This window comes from Chrysochloris asiatica, unplaced genomic scaffold (assembly GCF_000296735.1).
Source record: "Chrysochloris asiatica unplaced genomic scaffold, ChrAsi1.0 scaffold00161, whole genome shotgun sequence".
Classification (NCBI taxonomy): Eukaryota; Metazoa; Chordata; class Mammalia; order Afrosoricida; family Chrysochloridae; genus Chrysochloris; species Chrysochloris asiatica.
This window is the reverse complement of record NW_006408679.1, coordinates 585,450-611,424: the sequence shown is the minus strand read 5'-3', so window position 1 is coordinate 611,424 and position 25,975 is coordinate 585,450. Positions and strand designations below refer to the sequence as shown.

Here is a 25,975-nt window from a genome sequence, read left to right as displayed (position 1 = left end):
GTTTCCGAGGCTTTAAATCTTTATGGGAGCAGAAAGCCTCCTCTTTCTCCCACAAAACAGCTGGTAGTTTCAAACTGCTAACCCTTAACCACTACGCTACCAGAGCTCCATATATATACGTATGTTCATTTATTCGTTGTTGTTGTTAAGTGCCTTTGAGTTGGTTCTGACCCATAGTGACCCTGTATAGGGTTTCCAAGGAATGGCTGGTGAGCTTGAATGGCTGACCTTGAGGTTCAAACTGACTTTGCAGTCCAGCATTTGAACCACACGGCTGGTGGTTCAAACACACCAGCTGCTGCTTGGAAACCCTATCCAGGGTCGCCATGAGTGGGAACCAACTCAACAGCAATATAAATACACACACATACACATATAAATATATAACGAGTCCTGGTGTGGTGCTATAGAATAAGCACTGGACTGCTAACTGTAAGGTTTGCAGTTCAAACCCACCAGCTGCTCCTTGGAAACCACACAGGGTCGCTATGAGTCGGAACCGACTCCATGGCCATTAACAACAACAATAACTTACATAAGAAATTATGCCCCCACCCCAACAATAACAACCCTACAAAGTAGACAGTGAAAGTATATTTATTCCTATTTAATAAGATGATGACAGTTAGACTCAGAGAAAATACGTAGTTAATTCAAGGTCATAAAGGCGTAGAGGTGAAACATACCCTCAAGTCTTCTGCCCATTAGTCTAGTCCTCTATTCACTACAGTTTATTAGAGTCTCTTTTCCTCTAATTCCTCCACTCCTCAAAACTTCATTAATATATTCCTTACTTTTTCTAGCCCTGTTTCAATGACTTTTCTAGGTATAGTCAAGGTATAAAAAAACAAAGCCATGTCTTCACCCATTTATTTCAACAAATGCTTATGTAATACATAATTCACAGCAGGGAATGGAAGAACATAAAGTTCAATACTATGAAGCCCTTATTCACAATTCAGGCTAGTGAAGGGATCAGGCAGTAGAAAGTTATTTAATTCAATATAAACACAAAATAAAGGTATTAAAAACACAGAATGGAAAATGTACCATCCAAAGTGTTTTAATCCTCAGGGTGTTGCTACATACATTTTCTGAGTCTCCCAAGAGGTCACATACATCCCATTACTATTGAGGAAGATGAAACTGAGTGAAGATTGAGGTCTCATAAAAGAAATCCCAGTCAATTAAGTTACAATATTTACTTTTATTTTATGGAAGAGTAAAAAAGTTTTCTGATTATTTATAAAATCAACATAAGTGATGATAGCTGCAAATTCTCATTTTCAAACACGTTTATTTCTCTTTTTGTCCTCTCTCTTTCCCTTGTCTTTGTTAAGTGCCGTCGAGTTGGTTACGACTTAAAACAACCTTGCAGTCCAGTACTTATGCTACTGTACCACACCAGGACTCCTTGTCTCACTTAAGGAAACTACTTATATATATTCACAGTGCATGGAACATAGTAGTAGTAGCAGTATGCTTCAGTCCCACCTACTTTACTGGTTCTTAAGAGCTGCAGTACATGTGTGACAAAAGCTGATGGCTACTAATTTCAATAAAAAATTTGAAGAATAGAACAGTACCTGATCTTTCCAGCTGTTTTATCTATAGATTGTCTTATTTTTCTAGAGAACTGAAAGACGGACGATAGCAGCAAATTATCTCCCATGACCTGAAACATCCAAGAAAAAATAAGCATCAAAATATTACCACTGTGTTGTATAACCACCAATTATACAAGAGCATTAGCTACAACTCTTATAGGGCATTTAATACTTACGCTAATTTTAATAAAAGATAAATAACAAAATGAGAGTAATATTGAAATTTTGTTGTTGTTGTTAAGTGCTTTGGAGTCAGTTCCGACTCAGAGCAACCCTGCCTGTTTAGGGTTTTCAAGGCTTTAAACCTTTTGTGGGAACAAAAAGCCTCATCTTTCACCCATCATACTGTAACTAAAATAAAGATTATTAACCTAGGGACTTCCTTGTTAATTAATCTGGCAAGTTTCCTAATTATTTTGATGATAGCCATTTTTTAAAAAAATTGGTTTTATCCTACTTTGAATTACTATTATAACCCTGTCTCTTATACCTTGAATTCAAGTTACCATAAAAGGGAAGGTGTAGTTTAGAGTACTATATTTATTACTTATTCTTTCACCAAATGATATGACTATAGAGACTGAGAAGAGTGTATTCCACATAGTGCAGTGGCACAATTTATTTAAAATGTTAAATAAATTTCTGATGTCTTAATCTGCCCATCAGCTTCAATGTTTCATCCTCTTTTAAAATATAAATTTCTTCCATATAGTTTTGTAATATTTAGATGAATTTATTTTCTAAGTCATTTATGAATAGGGATAGGATTAGAGAATTATCTTGAACTGATACCAAGAAAAATTAATCAATCCATGCCAAGAAAGTGTGTTGTAAAACCATCTAGTACACTGGAATTGCAACTTTGAAGCTAGCTACATAGTTTCCCATCAAGTAGGTTCTACTGTAAGTAACCACACATAGGAGGGTATGTCAAAAAATACTGCAACAAAATCATAGAGCCCTTTCTTAAATGAAAATACCAAAAATGGAAAGGTATTGTTTATCAACATATCTTCCATCTGGGTCTATACATTTCTGAAGGTAGTGTTTCCATCTCTCTAATTCTTCTCCAAAGAAGTGTGTACTCTTTAATTTACACCACACATCAAAATGGAAGTTTTAGAATCCTCAAGGGATCCAAAATTGTATTTTCAATGTTCTTTGAGTTTGGGAACAAAAAGAAATCTGAGGGGGCAAAATCAGAGCTATAGAGTGGATGGAGTAGATTTTCCAATAGAATTATCCTAGGAGAGCCGTTGCTACTTTTGTAGAATGAACAGATGCATTGTACTGGTGGAAAAGAATTTCTTGGTGCAAGTTTACTCATCTATTTATCACTAACGCAGTTTTCAATTTTCTTAAAACTTCTTCATAGCAACTCCCTGTGATTGTCCTGTGTGAGCACACCTTTCAGGTTACCCCCACCCTGCCAAAATTGTCACCATAACCTTTGGATCTGATCATTCTGCCTTGAATTTAACTAGCCCAGCAGAAACTCTAGGAAGCCACTGTTTTGATCGGATCTAGTTCTCTGGATTTATATGGTAAATCCAAGACTCATCCCAGTTATAGTTCACTCCATAAAGTCACCTTATTAGCTTTAATCTTGCTTAAAAATACTCAGCTCATTGAGCTAGTTGATTTTCATGCAACACTTTTGGCATTCGTCTTTTTTTAGCCATCCACTGATCAGAGAGAAGCGCTTGAATACATTTTGTTTGGAATAAACCTGTATGTGTATGAACTAGTATCTGAGTAACAATATTTCTTGATATACCCTTGTCTTACTACATACTTTTAGCTCCTTTTCCTTAAATCCAGGAATTGAAAAATACGAATCTAAGATCAAAGTCTTCTCGTCAACTTTTCTGTCTATACTTTAAACTCTACCCATAACCCAAAGCATGTCTGTCCCTCAATTAGATTTTCCACAGTACAATTTGGAATAATCATACTTTAGTGAAGAAACTGCACTACATTCTTTAATTTTTCCTTAAGCTCTTTCCATTTATTTTCTATTAACACAGATTTTTATTATCTCCTTGTATTAGGTTCTTGTCTCTTTTCAGCATCTGTAGGTCCAGCATTCCTTGGTGATCTCCATGTGTCTTGGTATCAATTTCCCCCTGGATCTGGGAGGCTCCTAGCACAGGAACCTGGGTCCAAAGGAAACACTCCGTTCCCAGCTTTTCCTTCTTGGTGGTAGTAGGTTTCTCTCTATATATGCTTGTTTCTCTCTCCTTTTATCGCTTATAATACAAAAGGTGTTATAGAGCAAAACCCAGGGAAAATCCCCTTATATTGGATGGGATTAAGGGTGTTCTATAAGGAACTCTGGTACCATAATGGTTATGAACCAGGCTGTGAGCCTCTAGGTCAGCAGTTCGAAACTACCAGCTGTTCCGCAGGAGAAATATGAGACTTTCTGCTCCGGTAAACATTTACAGCCCGAAAAACCTATAAAAGGTCGCTATGAGTCGGAACCGACCCCACGGCACATAACCACCATCCCCCCCCTTTAATAATCTTATAATTGATAGGCCTTATCACATCACATCACAACATGGGGAATCGTCATGTAACTGCCAAACCAATGGGAATCATAGTTCACTCCAACTGACATGTATTTTGGAGAGACACAATTCAATTCATGAAAGTCACTTTTATTTTTCAAAAGACATTTTATTTCCTGCAATGGTTTATGAAATACTCATACTAATGATATAAATGTGGACCACTGTTTCTTTTTCATATCATAATAACCATCTATTAAATCTCCCTAAACAAAAGTTTTTGTTGTTGGTAGTTACAGTGACCCTATGTATAGCAAAACGAAATACTGTCTACCCTGTTGCCATCCTTCCAACTGATGTTATGCTTGAGGCCACTGTTGCTGCCACTGTGTCAATCCATCTCATCGGTGGTTGGGGGGCGGGAGGGGTTACTCTTTTCTGATGACCCTCCACTTTACTATGTATGATATACATCTACAGGGATTGGTCCTTCCTGACAACATGTCTAAAAATAGTATTTAACAATAACCAGTGTGGCAAACTGGATATTATTTAAAAATATCCACTCCCTCCACCACCATGGGAGTATACTTCCCATTCCTTGTCTTGGCCTCAGCTGTGTAACTTGCTCTGACTAATGATATGTTGGCAAATACGACAAAAGTAAAGACTTGCAATGTGCTTGCATGGTGGAGTTTGCTCTCTTATATTTCTGATATTATATGACAAGTCCAAGTTAGCCCACTGGCCCAAGATGTTTAAGAGAAGATGGAGTAAACTTAGACCCAGCCCACAAATCTGAATTACCAGTTATCCCTGTGAATTTAGAGGTGGATGAAAAATTATTACTTGATGCGTGGAGATTTTTGTGACTGTTATACAGACATGTGACTGATATAATCTATATCTAGTCTTATAGTTTCCTCTACCTCATCTTATTGCCCCCTACAATGAAGTTAAGTAAGCATTATACTGAATCCTATTAATTATTTTCTTATTTGCTTTTTTATATCATTTTGTTAGATTTTCTTTTGTCATAAGTATAAATCCTTATTTTCATCTAAAAATTATTTATGTATGTGAAAGCTTCACACATTTCTTGGAAAAATTCTACTATCTTTTGATTCCATTTTCTATGTAATTTTTGAAGCCCCATTGTATAAAATTTTTTGAGACTTCACTTTTGTTCATACATATTGCTATAAGCTCACTTATTCTATTTTATAACTATTCAATTTGTGAGTATACTAGTTTATACATTCACTCTTCTGCTGATAGAAACACTTAGATTATTTCCAAGTTTTCGTTATTGTTGACATTGGTACTATAAATGTTCTTGTACATGCTTTCTGTTATCGCTGTGAAAGGGTTTCTTTTGGGTCTATATGAGGATTAAAATTACTGGCTCATGTGGTACACATAGGTTTAACTTTAGGAGATAAAGTCAAACTGTTTTTAAAGACTTCGCCAACTTACTATCCCACCAGCAAGCAACTTAGCCTCACCAAGACCAATATTTTAAGGCTTTAATTTCTTGCCAGTTGAATAGATATAATCTCCTAGTAGTCTTGAAAAAATATTTCCCTGAACACTGACTTTCTCTGAACACAGAGTTTCAAAGTGGTAAGTAAAATGCCCAAAGCCAGAATGATTGGAGTACTGATCTAGAATTAAAAGCCAGGCCTGTGTAGCTCCAAAGTCTACACACTTTCACAAGATCCTGAACCCCTTTCATAAGTATTAAAAACTTCATCATGATTTCAGAAAAACTAATACAAGTAGACAAGAGACTAATTCTGGTATAGGGATTACGATGTAAAAAACATTTTTAATACAAATAATGATTAGATATTGTATAAAAAATTATGTTGTGCTGCCAGAGATTGTTCTATATATAAAACATGAAGGAAAATAGAAAATTAGTGTCTGTAGCTACATTTATTTAGTTAAGGGAGAAGATTCTGAGGGCAGGCTCCCTTGGTTCAAATCAGGACTCCATTATTTATTAACTATGTCATATCTTGGGCAAGCTTGTTTTACCTTTCTGTATCTTCTTTTCAGAGTGCTGTGGGGATTAAATGACATTCTTTATTCTTACCAATTCCTCATAACATATGAAATACATGGTCAGAGTATCCCTTCTTCAGATTAGTATTTTAAAAATTATTTATTTGTATAAAATTTATTGTTCTACTTTTATATTTGATCAAATAAAGCATTAATTAATTATTTAATAACCTTTATTCTTACCAATTCCTCATAAAACCTGAAATACATGCAGGTAGTGTTTCTTCTACCTGTGAATGTATTTTAAAAAAGATAAACCACTTCTTCGAATTAGTCTCTTTGAGTAACTATTTTCCTGGACTTACATACTATGAATGACTTACTTCATCTCTGCTCCATGTTCTCCGCCTTGTAATTGTTAAGTGATCAGGAGTCTCTGTTGGCTGAGGTCTTGGATCACCAGACCGACAGTTGTTTCCTTCTGGTGGTTTAGAATGAACTAATGGAGGGATCTTTCGGAAGTTGAGGCTTTCATCAAAAACACGATCAACCAACTAATAGAACAAAAGTAAACCCTTATGAGAACAGAGTAATTTGGAAAAGTACATATAATGGCATAATTTTATGATTATACAGTTGTTATTATAGTCTTAAGAATTAATAGAAGCATATCTTCAATAAACCAACTACTTTTTCATTTTATAAGTACTTCAATGGTATTTAGTTTACAAAATATTTGTTCATCTACATAGATTTTTACAACACAAAACTAGGATAGGTCAAAAAGTATTGCTACTAGGTTTCCAGTTCATACATGCATGGGTTTAAACATGCATCTGCAATCAGCTGCAGACAAGGTCTCTGAGACATACACTTGTCTTAGTCTTGTTAGGATGTACAGTGAAGTGAATTATTAAATGTCTCTTCTAGCTACAGTCTTTGTAAACTCCTACCAAACATTTTTTCCTGTGTCTCAGTAAGAAAAGCGGGATGATGATGATGGATTATATTGTTCAGTTTTGAGTGACTGTTAATAAGGTTAGTTGTGAAAACTTGGAACTCTACAATGGGTATAAAAAGAGCCATCTCAGAATCAGGAGGGTGGATCTCACTACCATCAAAGAAGAGCCAGGAGTGGAGCATGTCCTTTGGACCCCAAGATCCCTCCCTGCACATTGAACTTCCGTGACCCAGGTAAAGAAAACTGTGACGCTGGAAGAATGGCAGAGGAGGAGCAGCAGTAGAGCCAAGAGCCAGAGCATGAGACAGAGTGGTGGGTTTCCCAGTTATGGAGCAAGTACAGCTCATTGACTTTGGGAATGAGACATATTTATAGATAGGGGTGCTTCCAGGCACATAAAACTGGGGGTACTACATTTGCTAGCCCACGGAGCTGAGTGCTTTAAGCAGGCAGCTTGTTTAGAGAGTGCTGTGCCTCTGGTTTGCTGACCCATGGATCTAGAGCTAATGCCTTCAGGCTAGAGCTTACAGTGGAATACTGTGTATTGTGGGCATTTATCAACAGCCCTAAGAGAGTTTTGTAATGCTGGCATGTCTGCCTGTGGGTATGGCTAAGGAAAGGTTGTTCTCATTGGAACCATGAGGATTTGCTAATTCTATATTGTAATCTGTTAATTTCTCTAATAAACCCCTGAACTATGATGATGGTGTCTGAACTGGGTGTGGCCATTGTAATGAATTATCAAACCTAGATGAGAAGTAGAATGCTATGGGAGAAAAGGTTGGTGCCACATTTTTTAACATGGGGCCTAAAAAAAAGAAGGATACTTTTATGCCTTGAAAATACAACATTTTGAAGTCAGGGCTAGTATCAAATTTTTAACAACCCTCAAGTAGGTGTCCTCCTAAATCACTGAAGTGTTGTAACAAGTTTAAGGAACGCTGTCCCACACAAAACAACAGTTTTTAGATGGATCAAGCACTTTAAGGTAGGTTGGGAAGACCTCAAAGACGAATTCAAAGCAGACAGATTAGCTCAGAAGGTTTTATGGGATTCCAAAGTAATCCTGATACACTTTTCTCAAATGACACAGGATAAATAGGAAGAAATTTCTAAAAAATAGAAACCTGCACCGGTGAGAAAAAGGCCAGGAAAATTGTGCTGAGGAACTTTTTTTTTTCACCATGACAATGTACCTGCTTATTCTTCGAAGGCAGCAAGGGCGGTCCTAGGAGAATTTATTGAAAAACCTTACTGCACCAACCCTACAGCCCTGATCTTGCCTCTTCAGGCTTCTTTTTGCTCCCAAGATTCAAAAAACATTTAAAAAGAACATAGTTTGAGCTCCTTGAGTATGCCACTATTGTTGCTTTCGTGTGATGTAAACTGAATAGTACAGGATTCTTCAAAGAAGAGTTAGTTGGAAACACCACTTTCAGAGGTATATAGACCTAGATGGAAAATATGTTGAGAAATAATAGTTTTATATTTTGATATTTTTGTTTAATAAAGGTTTCTATGATTTTATAGCAATACTAATTGACTTAACTTCACATAACTATATTAAATAGGGTTTCTTCCCTATAGAAAACAGAAGGTAAATAGAAAAAATTAAGCCATGTAGATGGACAATAAATTCCTTTTGGTCACACTGCCTTACTGGTATAAAATAATGTTTCTTTTGCTCTCAGTTTCCAATTTTATTTTTTTCCCCTTTATTTTCCTCTCCAAAACTAGGTGTCAAATTTTGTCACAAGACATAAACTGCAATTAAGTTTAAAAAGGAAAAAGTCAATTTAATCCACAAAATAAGTATCTCAATCTTTATCAGATAAACTTTTAACAAAGCTATAAAAAATATATTCCTGTAAAAATGACAACTGCCATCTACTGTGGAAATTAAATGAATACAATACAAAGTAACTCAGGTTTACTGAAGAGGGACTAACTCTAGTACAATAATTTAATATAAAACAAAAAGGGAGAATGGAAATTTAGTCAATGAAATGTTTGAATAATTTTACTATGTCTCAGTTAAAGTGTAATCATGCTAGATAATATTCAGTTAGGCAGCTGAGAAAATAATATCCTTATTATTTTTTAAAGTATCAGATGAATTGTGTACGTCTTGCCACCAAGAAGATTGTTTCGTTTTTCACCAAGAAGGATGTTTTATATACATTTACAATTGATCGATGTGGTAACAAAACTCTATACAAACAGACCAACAAAACATAAATTACTAAATTAGATAGTAAATCGGGGGAAAAAAAAACTAAAACAAGTGACCATTAAAGAACTAGATTAAGAAAGGAATGTGACAAACAGCAATGAAAGAAAATGTTATTAATATCAGCACAGGCTACAAAAATTAAATGTGTCTAAAAGGTACCCATTTTAGACTACTATTTAGTACATTATTTTATAAAACTAGCCAAGTGAAATCATCTGTGTCAAGGGTTTGGTAAGCACTAGATTATAATAAATACTTTAAAATTTGTGGTCATATTGTCATCTTTTTCAATTATTCAACTGTATTATTGCAGCACCAAAGCAGCCATGTTTTTGTTAGGTTCTGCCATGTGAATTCAACTCAAAGCATTTCCATGTGTCACAGATAACAAATGAGTATGGCTGTGTTCTAATAAAACTTTATTTATGGTTGCTGAATTTTTAACTTCATATAATTTTTACATCACAAAAGATTATTTTTTTTCCCCCAACCACTTAATCATGTAAAAACTATTCCTAGCTTTTAAATCACATAAAACAGGTGATGGGCTGTAGGTTGCTAATCCATGAACCTCAAAATTCATTCTTTCAAATGCTAATCCTTAGCTTGCACTTCTGCCCCAGATCAAGATGGCCAACATGGCCAGAGAATGTTATTTATTTTGTATTATGCTAAAAGCACCTTATACATCAATATTATATAACGGTGCCTTTTTAAGTCATGCAACAGGAAGCCCTGCTTTTGCATGGGGAATAGTCTATACATGCTAACTTAAGTTCAAAAGTTTACAAGAATATTTTAAAACTAAACAGGTATATATGTATTTATGGGGGGGAGCATACAGGCATACTTCATTTTATTGAGATTTACTTTATTGCACTTAGCAGACAATGCATTTTTCACAAATTGGAGGTTTGTGTCAACCCTGTATTGAACGAGTCTATTGGCTCCACTTTGTGTCCCTGTGTCTCGTTGTCACAGTTTGGTACTTCTTAATGATACCGTGGTGCTGTAGGATCAGTAATGGACTGTGAGCCACATGGTTGATAGTTCAAACTCAACAGCTGCTCTTCAGAAACCCTATACAGGGTCGCTATGAATCGGAACTGACTTGGCAGCACTTAACAACAAGTTGTTAGTAGATAAGAGTAGATAATAACAACAACTTAGTATATAAGAGTATACTGTAAACATTACTTTTATATGTACTGGAAAACCCCAAAAATTGTGACTAATTTTATTGCGACGGTCTGGAACAGAACCTGCAGTATTCCTAAGATCTGCCTGTGTGTGGGTGTTTATTGATTTATTTCAATTTTCAAAGTATCCTTGTGTATACATGTGCATACATATATAATTCATCAACAAGATTATTTCAGGTAGTGAATACTGTAGAATTTTTTTTCTTACTTATTTGCTATCAAAATATCTTCTTAGTTATAGCACTTTCATAGCCCAACTTTATACAATCACTTACCAAATTTTGGTTTGCCTTTCAGATAACATTTATATTCATATTTTAAGTAAAACTATGAACCCGTAGTTAGCAAACTGCCTATTCTAAATAAGTTTCATTTCATCAAATGTTAGCCTTTACTAGTTTTGTCACACAAACAGAAATTTGTTAAAGCAAAGTTGGAAAATGCAGAGCTTCATGCAAACATGGAGGGTGGACATAACTAAAATAAACTAAGCAAAAAGCTAAAAGCAAACGAAATAAAGAAAAGAAAGAACCTTATGCATTTCTCCATGAAGATCTCCTACCTCTTCTCTAGTGTCTATGGCAGAGCCAGGGGTGGTGGCAGCAGTGCTTACTGTGGTACTAGGGGCAGTGCCTGACGAAGTCACTGAATCTATCTCGCCTGCTACATCGTTGATTTCCCGAGCAATGAGTGCAAGATCTTGGCTGATCCTGGTAATAATTTTAGAAAAGACATTTAATCCCTTTTAAGTAACAGTTCTAGAAATAAAAAATTTTGACATATTGGTTACATTGGTTATATAACAAATTAAAGAAGTTTTATAACTAAAACTTAATATTTTTTGGAAATGCAATTAACTCTTTTGCTACTGAATTTTAAAACTTCACAAATTAAAATTAATTAAATAAAATTCCAAATAATCTGTAAGATACCACACCTTGGAAAATATATTGTAAACACCCTGAAATAGTGTTATGTCATGTTTTTAAAAAGGAGTCCTAGTTTGGCTCTGTGAGATAAAACACTGAACTACAAGGTCAGTTTGAATCACAAGGTCAGAGGTTCAAACTCACCAGTCACTCCTTGGAAACTCTATACAGAGTCTCTAGGGGTTGGAACCTACTACATGGCACTTAACAATATTTTGTAAGGCACTGTTAGTGTGATTGACAAGCATTTTTATGTCACAAAGATCTGAAACATGGAAGTGGTAATGCACAGAATTTGAGGGCTCTATGAATTTGGAGGAGGAAAAAACAAATCACAGCTCTACTTTCACTTCTAACTGAAGTTTAGCATTTCTTTCAAATAATACACTACATGATATTGGTATTAGGATTATTTTTGTCAACAACAGAAATTACCTAACAGTTGCTATGAATATTTCAAAGTTTCATTTACACTCTCACTACTTCAAAATTACTGCAGTCACTAAACCCACAGCAGCAATAAGGTTTTATTTACATTTTAATAACGAACTACATTATTATTGTACTACTTTAAAGGTATTTTTGATAACTTAAAAGCTACTAAGCAGAAACAGATCCCAGGTTTAGTGCTAATTTCCATTAATTCATTTGTGTTTTCAGCCATATGGACTAAAGAACCAAATAATTATCAGTGATAATAAAAAATAAAAATAGAATTTTACATAATCTACCATTGACATTCCCATATTCCTCAAAAGTTACTTAAATTCAATGAAACTTGAAAGATTTATAAGTTATACATGAACAGCACATGAACTCAATTTATATCCTTAGGGAAGGCTTTGGAATGATAGAATATTCTTAAAAGTACACATGAAAGCTTCTGTAACTTTAATACCCAAAGTAAGTACACAAAGTAAGATTTCTAACTTATGTAAAATGAGTTTGAAAGACTTTCAGGAAAGTAGTGATTAAATAAAAAATTAACTATAGTTTTAAAGAAAAGCTAAAATGAAGCTACAGCCCAATAAAAGCAATTATGATCAATTAGCAAACAGTGAAATCTCTGACAGCCAGACTTGAAGGGATTGCCTTGCTTTTCTGGGTCCACAAGTTTTATGCCTTTGCCAAGGTACAGTCTTTATCAGTTTTCTATCTTTCCTTTTAGTGGAAAATACTTGAATGTTCCTTCTCTGTTAGGTTTCTACCTTATATGGTTCCGGCTTTCACAGATTTTACTGTATATGATTTATAAAAAATGACAGATGATTTATCCCTCTTCTATTTACCAATACAAAAAGGCAGAAGAAAACCAATAAATGTTTAACTAAAACCCTAACTATGCCCAGGCACTGTGTTATGCTTTCAGGACTATAAAGGTGAAGGCAGTAAACAGGGTCCTTGTCCTAATGAACTTTAGAATACACATAACAAGCAAAATCATATTATGATGAGGGTCATAATAATATACTGAGTACAAGTGTTATTGCTAAGTGCTGTTGAGTCGGTTTTGACTCATAGAGACGCTGTATAGGGTTTCCAAGGCTTTATGTCTTTGTGGGAGCAGAAAGCCTCATGTTTCTCCCGCAGTGTAACTATTGCTGTTGTTACATGCCTTTGAGTGGGTTCCGACTCTTAGCAACCCTGTTTAAGGTTTCCGAAGAGCAGCTGGTGAACTTGAACCAAAGATCTTGTGGTTCAAACCAACCTTGCAGTATAGCCCATTAACCTGCAGCACTATACCAGAACTATTAAGAACCTCTAAATTCATTCTCATTTAATTCTTGTAAAAGAGCTATAAATCATCTTGTTTTACAAATGAGGAAAATAAGGCTTAAGAGAAGTTATATGGCCATTTTGGGGACAAGGTCACAATGAATAAGTGACTTAACTAGAAGATATTTTTATTATGTTATGCTGTATCACACATAATCATTCATATATATGCATGTGTGTGTGTGTATGTATGTATGTGTGTATACATACACACATACATGCATATATATATATTTGTATGTATATATACACACGCATACACACACACACATATATATATATATATATACATATATAGGAGTCCTGGTGTGGTGCTGTGGGATAAAGCACTTGACTGCAAGGTTGGTTTGAACTGCAAGATTAGCGGTTCAAACTTATCAGCGTCTCCTTGGAAACCCTACTTGGCACTTAACAACAACAATCAAACAATGACAAAGGAAGAGGAAGATGAAGCTTTCTGCTCCTGTAAATATTCAGAGTCTTAGAAACCCTATGTAGGGTTGCTGTGAGTCAGAACCAACTGGATGGCAGTAGGTGTGCTTTGTGGTCATTTTTGGTTTGTTGTGTTGTTAAGCATGTTGAATCAGTTCCCAGTCATAGTAAGGTTCAGTGCACTATCCTGTAGCACCACACCAGGACTCCGCTGAAAAACTTTGTTGTTAAGTGCCATCAAGTCAGTTCTGATCCATAGCAACCTGTACAGGGTTTCTGAGGAGCAACTAGTAAGCTTGAACCGCCAACCTTGCAGATCAAACCGTCTTTGCAGTCCAGTGCTTAGCACCTATTAAAACCAGTATCGTTATTATTGTACTATCTCATATCAACCCAACGGGACAAAGGAGAACTGCTCCAGTGGGTTTCCTAGACTTTTGTCTTTACAGGAGCAGATCTCCAGGTAGTTTCACCTGTGAACCACTGGATGGGTTTGAACTACCAACATTTTGTAGTTGAGCTCTTAACCACTATGCCACCAGGGCTCTTTAAAATCAGCATCAGGAATTCTAAACAGCAAACAAAATTATCAAAGAAAAACCCAAATTATGGACATCTTCCAAGTACAAGTATCAGATTTATGACTTAATAAAGAATATGTACGGGTCTATTCACGTGCTTTAAAAAATAAATCTAAGCTTCATATTAATTGTGTATTTCTTCTAAATTATGCTTATTAGAATATTTTGTAATACTGCATTTGGTTGCATCTCTTATACTTGTGCTTTTTAAATCCAAGTCTGCAAGGCCTCCTGTTCCTGTTCTAATTCTCTACCCCTTTCAAATCTGCCAGAAGAGGAGACTCTAAAACAACACTACATTTTACTTTAGCTTTTGGGTCTTAAAATATATCTGCTTCCTTTAAAATGTCAATAAAAATTCAATTTGGGAGTTCAATATGAAAACCTAATAAGAGGCGTGTCACACTAAATTTCATTTTCTTTATTAAAAATGTTGGAAGGTCCAACAGTGTCTAAGGAACAAAATGCAAATTAAGGGTTAAGTTCTATAACATTATTACTAGTCTATTGTCCTGAGTATCAGAATCATTGAGTCAATTTTTTAAAAATCAAGTATACATTATTTGTAAAATGACAAAATAACACGGAGGCACTTTATAAGTCATGAAGTTTATTATTATCTTACATAAACTATCTCTTTATATCAATTAAAGGTTATTTTCCACTGAAGGGTTGTATTCCGGAAAAAAACGTATTAGTTATATGCTTTGAGCACATTAGAACTTAAAAGGAAATACTGAAAAATTAGAGTCCCAGTGAAATTCTGGTGTGGCACTGTAGATCAGCGCTAGACTGTTAACCACAAGACTGGCAGTTCAAAGCCACCAGCTGCTCCTCAGAAACCCTATACAGGGTCACTATGAGTCAGAACCAACTCGATGGCACTTAACAACAATAACAAAAAACATACAACATAGGCAACTGTTATATTATAGTATAACAGATACAAACATTTACTGATTCAAACTGACAACAAAACACTTTCATGTTTCCAGTTAACTATATAAGACCTGCTTTATCTTTTTTAATAGCATATTAAGGTCAAAAAATTTTTGTATGAAGGGGCGTCAAAAGTTCGTGAAAAACTTCATTTTTCCACGAACTTCTTGAAACCCTATCATACATACGTAGAGTTTCAAAGAACTGTTTTCTTTGACATAAATGGAAAAAAGCAATTGTTGGGCTCTTAATGAAGTATGTTGTTACATGCCACCAAGTCAGTTCTGACCCATAGTGACCCTGTATAGAGTTTCCAAAGAGCGGCCAGCGGGTTTGAAGCACTGACCTTGTGGTTCAAACTGACCTTACGGTCCAGCTCATTATTCTGCAGTGCCACACCATACTAGCTTAAAAATCCTAGTACTGAAGTTAATGTCAGCAAATCAATCTTCCTGTTACCTTTGCATTGGCTAAGTGATTAAAACTATAATTTTAATTTCTTAGCTTTTAAGAAATGATTTATTAGTATAGCTTTTAAATGTAAAATATAACATTAATTTAAGAAGAGGAGAATCATTTCTGGAAAGCTTATGATTTTCCTATTTTCTAAGAGGGTTTAGTAAGAGAATAAAAAGGGCTACCGGCAGACGAATACTCAGGGAAAACTGGAAAAAGGAAGATATAAGGAGAAGGAAAAAAAAAAAACAAACCCCAAAAAACATGAGATCAACAACATAAATATCGAATTGAAATAACCATTGTACTATATAAGGAGTCACATTTGGTTGTTGAAATGAGCTTTCCTGCTGAGGCTCAAAAGAAAGAGAAGATGCAAGACTTTATTCTCCTCACTAATAGTCTTATGGACTTCAGATGTGACACTGTAGGATAAGCACAGGACTACAAGGTCAGCAGTTTAAACTCATCAGTTGTTCATCAGAAACCCCACAGTAAGTCACTAAGAGTTGGAGCTGACTTGATAGCTCTTAACAATAACAACAAACAGTCTTATAGTAGTTATCTAAAAACATAGAGAAATATAGTAGATGATTCAAAGAAAATTATTTCAAAGTCATATTTGATAACACTGATGTATTCAAAAGACATTTAAAACAATCAATGTGTGTATTCATCACGATTAATCTGTACATTTTCATCCATTTTAACTGCCTAGGCATTCAATTCTGTCAATTTTTCTTTCACAATGTTCCCTTATATCTATTCTTTTCCAGGCAAATGCTTATCATATTTTCTTATGTTCTCAACTTCTCATGAATGTATCACTGCCAAAGACTCATAACTGGTTGTTTTTTTTCTTCTGGAAGTATATGAAATATGAAGACAAATATTCCTTAAGGAATAATTTCATATCAGTTATCTAATTCTTTATTTCCTCATTATTTTTCTGGGATTCAAAAATATTCACCACCATCAGTTTCACCTACCCATTTTTACTTCCTGTTCCCAAACCAAAAAACCGACTTCTGTAAAGTCACTTATGACTCATAAAGAGCCTATAAGACAGGGTAGAACTGTCCCATATGTCTTCCAAGGTGGTCAATCTTTACAAAAGCAGACTGCCACATCTGTCACACCCCTTTCCCTCACAGTGGCTGGTGAATTACCAAGTTTTTGTTAGCAGCAGAGCACCTTAACCATAATGTCACCCAGGCTTCTTATTATGATACTAAAAGGACATTTTCTCCAAAAAAGCAACTGCAAGTAAATAGTCACTAAAACAAAACAAAACAAAACACACCACATTAAGCTAATGAGCTAGAAAACATATAGAATACACAGAAGTCAACAGAACAGAGGGAAAAACAGGAATACACATGAATTAAATTATGGTAACTGTTTCCTTTAAAAGACTATGGATCACTATATATAAGTCTAATAATTTTACCAACTATAAAAAAGCACAGTAAAGACAGGAATAATTTTGGCATGCATATGGTGCAAAAGTTTAGGTGGCATCTAAAATACAGTATAAAACACCAGTTGCCATTGAATCATTGGTGGTGGTGGTGGTTATGTGCCGTGGAGTCGGTTCTGACTCATAGTGATTCTGTACAGGGTTTCTGAGGCTGTAAATCTTTATGGGAGCAGAAAGCCTCATCTTTCTCCCACAGAACAGCTGGTAGTTTCGAACTGTTGAACTTGAGGTTCGCAGCCCGATTTGTAACCACTACGCTACCAGAGCTCCTTAGCTCCTGGCAAACCCCTGTTGAGTTAATTCCTTCTCATGGCAAACCCATGTTTGTCAGAACACCACAGGACTCTCACATGAGTGAATTTTAGGAAGCAGATAACTGGACCTTCTTCCAAGGTACTCCTGGAAAGGCTTGAATTGCTAATCTTTCACTTAGCAACCAAGTACTTAATAATTTGTACCATCCAGGTACATAAAACATGGTATACCACAATAAATCCAGTATGATATAAACCTTTAGAAACAAAACATTTCAACTGTTATAACATCTGTTTGAGCATAACCTCTCTGAAATATTCAACCGTAATGTTATCAATTAAAAATTCCATCTACAGCACAAATTTAATTTGTTTTACATAATCTGCTTTAATACTTAAAATAAGCATATTTTGACTTAATGAAGAATAAAAGACTGAAAAACTAAACTTAATGAATTTATAAAACTACAAATATAAAAAACTGCCTATATTAATTCTCCCCAGATAACATTAGTAGCACATTTATAAGAAGCACACTATTACCTGTCTAGAAGTTAAACACAGTAATTTACCTCAATAATTTAAATTATGTACAGTTGACACCGATTGCCTTTCAATAATTTTACTAAGTCACCAGCATCTCTACTAAAATTAAATAATAAGAGAAGGGAAAGAAAGAAAGAAAGAAGGAAGGAAGGAAAGAAAGAAAGAAAATGGCTCTACAATATATTATTGGCATTAAAAAAACAAACAAAATGAAAAATGCTGAATGGAACATAATTACAGATAAAACTCGGTTTATAGTTTTCAACAGATTTCATTTCTTGTACTAGTATGACAAATCAAGTAAAAGTCAAACTTTACTGCCAAGTTAAAATGGCAAAACATGTCGACTGTTAAAGAGAATCCATTAAACCAACCTCGCTATCTCTTCTCGATGAGCAGTCCAATCACGGATGTAGTCTTCCTGTTCCTTTATCCGATGTTTGAAGGAAGAACTAGTAGGCATTGTTGATCCAGTGCTCTGCAATCGAGTAGTTTTCAGGGCTGGAGAAGTACGTAGACGAGTATGTTTAGGGGAATTACGGTTTGATCCAAATTCATCTTCTGAGGTGGAAGCATAATCAGTAGGAAAGCGCCTCCATCTTGAATTTACTAAATTAGTTTAATTATTAAAAAAAGAATTATTATGTTATCTTTTAAAGGAGATAAAATAAAAATCATGATTTCAAAAACACCATGACAGTACACACAGAACAATTTTCAGTAACATACACATACATATCTCACAAAAATCATAAGAGTCTACCACTCCTTAAAAATAGGAGCATTACACTTTAGTGAAATAAACATGAATAATTAAAAGCAATTGAAAAACTGTGTTTTCTCTAACATGGTAAACAGACATTCAGATGAACAATTTCACTAATGATACACAACTAGCAAGCTCTATTCTTGAGTGTTTAATCTGGATACCTCTTAATTACAAATATCTATTCTCATCTGATTGACAATGTGTGTTTTGTTTTGTTTTTAATGACAGCAACAACACAAGAAAAATAAAAACAAGGGAAAAGATTTCCTCATGCCACATGGACTTTCAAAATGAAGATGGTTAAAAACTCTTTTCCCAACATACAAATGTACATAATTCCTGCTGTGGAAATTATGCCTTTATGGCAGAAAATGAAAAAGAGATATTACCTCTGTCATTCAACATCCTGTTACGCTATGGTTGGAAAAAATCTTTTTACATGGTAAAACAAAAAACAAAACACAATAAACCATCTTCAATACAACTCTGCTGCTTTAACACTGAAAGCATATGGTGAAAATAGACAATGGCATAAAAGCCTACCAGAAGTGGATCTCTACAAGTAATTTTCACACTCACTGACATTTAAGCACATTGTGAAAAGCCACATTAAAGAAAGTGAAAGTCACTTTCTTTCTGAAGGTTAATAATAAAGACAGTTTAAAAATGGTACTGTAGACACATTTGAGAAATCAGAAGACAAAGCAGACACTTTCGATCATTTCTACTGAGTGTCAAACATACAAAGAATCTGTGATACTTAAGTAGAAATAGGGAGTCCTGGTGTGGTGCTGTAGGATAAACACTGGACTGCTAACTGAAAGGTCAAACCTACTACCAGCTCCTCCTCGGAAGCCCTCTAAAAGGTCACTAGGAGTCAGAACCAACTAGAGAGCACTTAGAGGCAACAACAAGTAGAAATAAAAAACAGGAACATAATAGCTACTTCATTGCAAACTAATGAGGGCAGAAACTATGTATGTCTCATGAGTGGTCAAAAATGCACAGCAATTAGCAGAGTGTCTGGCCAAGCGGTGTTTAACATTTTCGAATAAATGAATGAATTCCTAAATACAAAACATTTGCTTTTCTAAAATAAGAAAAAAATATTGTTGTTGTTAAGTGCCGTCGAGTCGGTTCCGACCCACAGCGACCCTGTACAGGGTTTCAGAGGGTGTAAATCCTTATGGGAGTAGAAAGCCTCATCTTTCTCCCGCGGAGAGGCTGGTAGTTTCGAACCACTGACCTTAAGGTTCGCAGTCCGATTCGTAACCACTACGCTACCAGAGCTACATGGATATTTTTAGTGGTTATTAGTGATGAAAATTTAGAATCTGCTAAAATAAGTTACAACTGCTGTTAAGTGCTGTCAAATATGTTCCAATTCATAGTAACCCTGCTAGGGTTTCTGAAGCTTTTTAAATCTTTGCAGAAGGCCTCATCTTTCTCCTGTGTAGTGGATGTTGGGCTTGAACTGCAGACCTTGTGGTTTGCAGTCCAGTGTTTACCCTATGGAGACACCATGCTCCTATCTGTTGTTAATATTAGAAAAGTTCTTTTTCTCTAACATAAACTCATGCTAGGCTGTGTAGGCTATTCTAGTCCAGAATTCCTTTATTCTAAAATAAAACACACACACAAAACCCCACTGCTCTTGATTCCACTGCGACTCATAGCAACCTTATATGGCGGAGTAGAACTGTTCATAGGGTCTCCCAGGCTGTCAATCTTTATGGAAGTACATTGCCTCATTTTCCCCCTGCAGAGTAGCCAGCAGAATAGCCAACACTTCCTCTCTCCTAGAATTGTTTACCTTTCACGACTTTTCCCCCACAAAGCTAATTTAAAAATACTTTTTGCCTGGGGCTCTCTAAGGCTGAGTAAGCACTCAGACAAAACTTAACTACATCACCACTAGAGTTGGCTTAGGAAACAAATCTACAATTAAGAATACACTCTTACAGTCTACCCTTTTGTCCTCATTCACATATTAAATGTTTGGTTCTACTTCAAAAGCCTGAGGCTTATAACAAGATTCAAGGGTATAAAAGGAGCAAATGCAGAAAGCGCAGGGCTTTCTGTAGAAAGGCATGCAAACACACAGATTGTAGGTAACTGATCATAGATTCTTTTAAAGGAATGGGGCTTAAATATAATTTCTGATTTTACTCATTTGTAAACATTAAATTTTCATGAACTGAACTGACTCTGATAGTTGAGTACAATAAATACGCTGAGAATTCTTATCTGTAAAGGAAAAAAAATCACTCATTTAACATGTGTGTAAGTATAACATTAATTGAAGGTTACGGATAGAATCAATGATATTTAGGAGAAAAGTTAGGAATGTGGCAAATGAACTAACAGATTTGCAATTTTCAATGATATTTCATCAAATGTTAAATGCACATTTATTTTTATACCTTAAAATATTTTCTATAAAATTTAATTTATAAATAAGTAAAATAGGTTAAATTTCCAGAGTTTTGATTGGGAAACTATGATCATTATGACTATAACTGAAAATTATTTGGAGAGAAAGCCAGTAAAAGAGTTTAAATAAATTGTAGAAGATACAAAAACATAAAGCAAGTATGATGGAACGCAGGAAATTTACAGGTAATTTAGCAAGAACGGCATCAACAGCTTACATATTTTATGAGTATGTGTGAAGGCAGAATACATATTGAGGGGATTTGAGCTGCCAGTCTCTTAAGACGTGCCTTGGTTGATGAAATGCTGGAGAAAAAAGCCTTCACCATACAGTAAAATAAGAGAAAGTTCCAAGATAGGGTTAACTAATCTTGTAGCTCACCTGAAGCTTATTTTAGTTATCACACTAATTCCAAAACTCATGGTGCTGTAGGATATGCACTGGACTGCTGACCACAACATCAGCAGTTCAAACCCACCAGTTGCTCTGAGGGAGAAAGATGAGGTCTTGAAAACCCTATACAGGGTCACTAAACATCCAAATGAATTCGATGGCAGTAAGTTTGGTTTTAGTTATAAAATTATGCCATACTCCCTCTTGTGGAAGTATTAAGAAACTACATTCACTATTTAAAAAAAACAAAAACAAAAAACAAAAAAACTAGAAACTTAAAAAGGGGATAAATTCTGTGAATGACCTTAGTCTTGCATTTAGTGATAACCAAAACTTCTTTGACATCAACATTCACATCTCCAGATTTAACAGTATCCTTTCAAAAAACAAACATAACCTCTTCATATTTTATATCAGAATACTTCAGTGGGAAATTAAATCACAAACATGTCTGCATGTACGCTAAGTGTACATAAAATAATTTAGAGGGGAAATCCCTGATAATTTTCTGTTTCAGAATTTTATCTGGAGGAAGAATTAATTCAAGCCATGAATGCTTACCACAAAATGCTACCATCTATACATTTTGAGGACTATAATAAAAAAGGGAAAGCAAATAGTCTACACATTCTTTAAGGATATTAACATAATGTTTTTATTTTCTAGGATATGTACTTAAAACATGATGAAACCATCTGTTTTATATTGATAATTCAGGGTTGTTAAGTGCAATCGAGTCAACTCATAGCGGCCCTGTCTAGGGTTTCTGTGGAGTGGGCTGGTGGGTTTGAACCATTGACCTCATGGTCCACTGTATAACCTATAGCATCACACCAGGATAAATGACTTAAAATATATCTTATTTTAAAGATCTGGAACCTCTTTCTAAATTATGCTTTATTTCAAATACATATCTTTCAACAAATATAATTAGGAATTTTAAACATACTGTCAATTTCTAAAAAAAAAAATGCCATGGTAGTTACTTATTACAACTTGATATTGAAGGACTATTGAAGGAATTTGGGGGGGGGGAACCATTAAAAGAAAATCACAGTTAAAGAAACATAAAACAACTCAATCTTAATTTGGTTAAACCAGAGATTTCTATTCTTCTATTTTTGTCATACACATTTCTTTGAAAAACACTGTTAGACATAATCTAAAACAGGACATTTAAAATAGTACACAATTGTTTTTATGTATGTCAATAGGCTCTAAGTTTAAATACTGCCAAGATCTTCAAAGTTTACACTGGCATAGCAATATTGAGCAGTCTAATTTCACACTCCTTTAAATGATAATTTTAAAGCTAAGAATCTTTCTTTTTCTATTTAAGATACTATGTTTTAAACAGGAGTATATTAAAGACTTGTCAACAACAACAACATATTAAAGACATCTAATTTAGGAATCTTGAAAAGTATATATTTTTAAAATTACATACCTGTACACCTTCAAGAAATTATGTTTTATATAGAAATATATAAAAGATAATCCATTTAGTAATATTAAAAACTGGTGCTTTTTAAAAATTACCTACCACTTAAAAAAAAATTTAAGTTGTCAAAGAATTTATTTGCTCGGCTCAACCATCAACATGGAAGCAGCAGGCAAGAAATCAAAAGACATACTACATTAGGCAAATCTGCTGCACAAGATCTCTTTAAAGTGTTGAAGAGCAAAGATGTTAGTTTGAGGACTAAGGTGCGCCCAACCCAGCCATGGTATTTTCAATAACCTCATATGCATGTGAAAGTTGGACAGTGAATAAGGAAGACCGTAGAAGAAGCGATTCATTTAAGTTACAGTGTTTGAGAAGAATATTAAAAGTATCATGGACTACCATTTTTGTTGTTGTTAAGTGCCGTTGAGTCGGTTCCGACCCATAGCGACCCTGTACAGGGTTTCAGGAAGACCGTAGAAGAAGCGATTCATTTAAGTTACAGTGTTTGAGAAGAATATTAAAAGTATCATGGACTACCATAGAGGAAGATAAAAAAATTTGATAAGGAAAGCAAGTATAAATTGCTACCATTTGATGAACTTGACCTTTACTTATGGATGTTGTTGTTGTTGTTGTTATGTGCCGTGGAGTTGGTTCCGACTCATAGCGACCCTATACAGGGTTTCCGAGGCTGTAAATCTTTACAGGAGCAGAAAGCAGCTTAAAATACCAACTAAGAGGGAAGGAGTCTTCACATCAAGGATCAAAAGATCCAGCCTATCCCCTCAGTACACACAGGTTGATAGGGACGGGCAACGTAGACACTGGCTATCTAAAATGGGGGAGCTATAAAGACATGAAGTGGCTGACTTACAAGTTTCAAGAGGGAATTTTGTTTCAGAACCAGGAGTATGGGGGAAGGCAGACTCTCCATTGAATAGTCTTCATCTTGTCTGGGTGGGTATGGTGACAGGAGACGGGGATAGGATTCTTTTGATTCAGTAGTGAGTAACTTATTATGACTAATTGTGATTATTAGAACTGTAAAGGTAGAAGTTGTATAGCAAAAAGGGAGGAGAAGTTAATCTTATATTCCAGGAACAGAGGACCCTACGACCTTCAAGAAAGAAGAGCAGGAAACAGAACATTAGATCCTAACCAGAGAAGCAATGACAGCAGAGATGAGGCAGAGGTAATGGCATGGATAAATGATAGATCAGTTGAGGACTTTAGATTCATGAAAAGAGAAAGGCTGGGTGCTTGGCTTGCAAAATGTGCCCTTTGGTTGTTTAAACTACTGTATATCCCCGAGTGTTTCTGAGTACATCAAGGGAGAAAGGGGAGGAAATAGAGGCAAATACTGTTGGCCAATGGTGCATGGAGGGGATTTTAATCATTGCAGTGAAGCAAAGTGCATTTTGTTGAGTCCAAAACCGATTTTTCGCAATGTAAACTATCACTTAATTCATAATAAAATCTTTTTAAAAAAGTACCATGGAGAGCCAAAAGAACAAACAGATCTGTACTGGAAGAAGTATAGCCAGAATGCTCCTTGAAAGTCAGGATGGCCAGACTTTGTCTCTCATATTTTGGACATATTATCAGGGAGGATCGGTCCCTGGAGAAGGATATCATGTTTGGTAAAGTGGAGGGTCAGAGAAAATGAGGAAAATCCCCAATAAGATAGACTGGCATAGTGGTGGCAGCAATGGGCTCAGGTATAACAATAATTGTGAGATTGGCATGGGACCAGGCAGTGTTAAGTTCTGTTGTGTATAGGGGTCTCTATGAATTGGTACTGTCTCAGTGGCACCTAACAACAACAACCCCTTCAAGATATTAGGTTTTAAACAGAAACATCATATTAAAGATATATCATTTAGGAGTATCAAAAAAGTACACCTATTTTTTAATTACCTACTCCATGAAACTATTTTAATATGTTACCCCATTGACTGATAATTCAATTTATAACCCTGGGATTACAACATGACCTTAAACTCATAAGCCAACAGGTAGACACTGCATAAAATATCAGAATCACAAATATTAATCTGAACAACACCAAAACCTTCATATTGTTATTGACCTTGTATAACTCATTCCACAGAAATATGCACTCAAAGAAAATTTTGAAGACCTAAAACAGATGCAGTCGAAAAAAAGTGCCAGGAAATTAAGAGTCTTGGGTTTTCATCATGTCTCTGCCACAATTATGTGACCAGGGCAGGTTAATTTCATTTCTTGGCCTTATTCGCTAACTGAATAAAGTATTAAAGCTCTTAAATTCTCTGATTCTAATTTTTTAATAGACAGCTGTGTAATCCTGGTGTGGTACTGGACTGCTAATAGCCAAGGTCAGCGGTTCAAACACACCAGCTATGAGTCAGAATCGACTCAACAGCACTTAACAACAACAACATAAAATATGAAGAAGACTAAATTCCTTTTCCTTAATTTGCTGTAAGAAATTTCATTAAGCAATTCAAGGTAATTTTTATACAAAGAAAATAAATAAGAGTGTTTATCAAGTTCTATATTAAAAGAAACAAAATTCAGAATTATCTTTAAGACTTACATAGAACTTGGCATCTTCCAGCTTTACTTAGACTTGCTGATATGAATCTCAAATAAGCACCTCACGTTAAACACTGAGGAATGTGTTAGGAGCTAGTTAATCAGTACAGAAGGAAGAGGTGTTCCATGTTATTTGGTGACATACAACTTAGGTTACAGCTTATGTTTAATAAAAGGGAATATTTAAACCTTTTAACATACTTAAATGAAGGTGAGAGTACTAAACAAACAATTGTCAGAAAAATGTTTGATCAGAGTACACACCATAGAATGCAGCAAAAAGAAAATGTGAATTAAAGAGGTAGAGCCATAAAGAACACAATGTTGTTGTTGTTGTTGTTAAATGCCGTCGAGTCGGTTCTGACCCATAGCGACCCTGTACAGGGTTTCCAAGGGTGTAAATCCTTACGGGAGTAGAAAGCCTCATCTTTCTCCCGCG

General features: G+C 35.1%; 1 protein-coding gene across 1 annotated transcript in view; it reads right to left on the bottom strand.

Annotated features, from left to right (window-relative positions):
* Positions 1-25,975, bottom strand: part of CEP170 (centrosomal protein 170kDa) — a 172,241-nt gene that overhangs the window by 18,701 nt on the left and 127,565 nt on the right. The window contains exons 11-14 of the mRNA XM_006871154.1: positions 18,291-18,525; positions 11,086-11,233; positions 6,511-6,681; positions 1,587-1,675 (exon numbers count right to left, since the gene is read on the bottom strand). Coding sequence (XP_006871216.1) covers positions 1,587-1,675; positions 6,511-6,681; positions 11,086-11,233; positions 18,291-18,525 — 643 coding nt within the window. The remainder of the gene's footprint in view (positions 1-1,586; positions 1,676-6,510; positions 6,682-11,085; positions 11,234-18,290; positions 18,526-25,975) is intronic.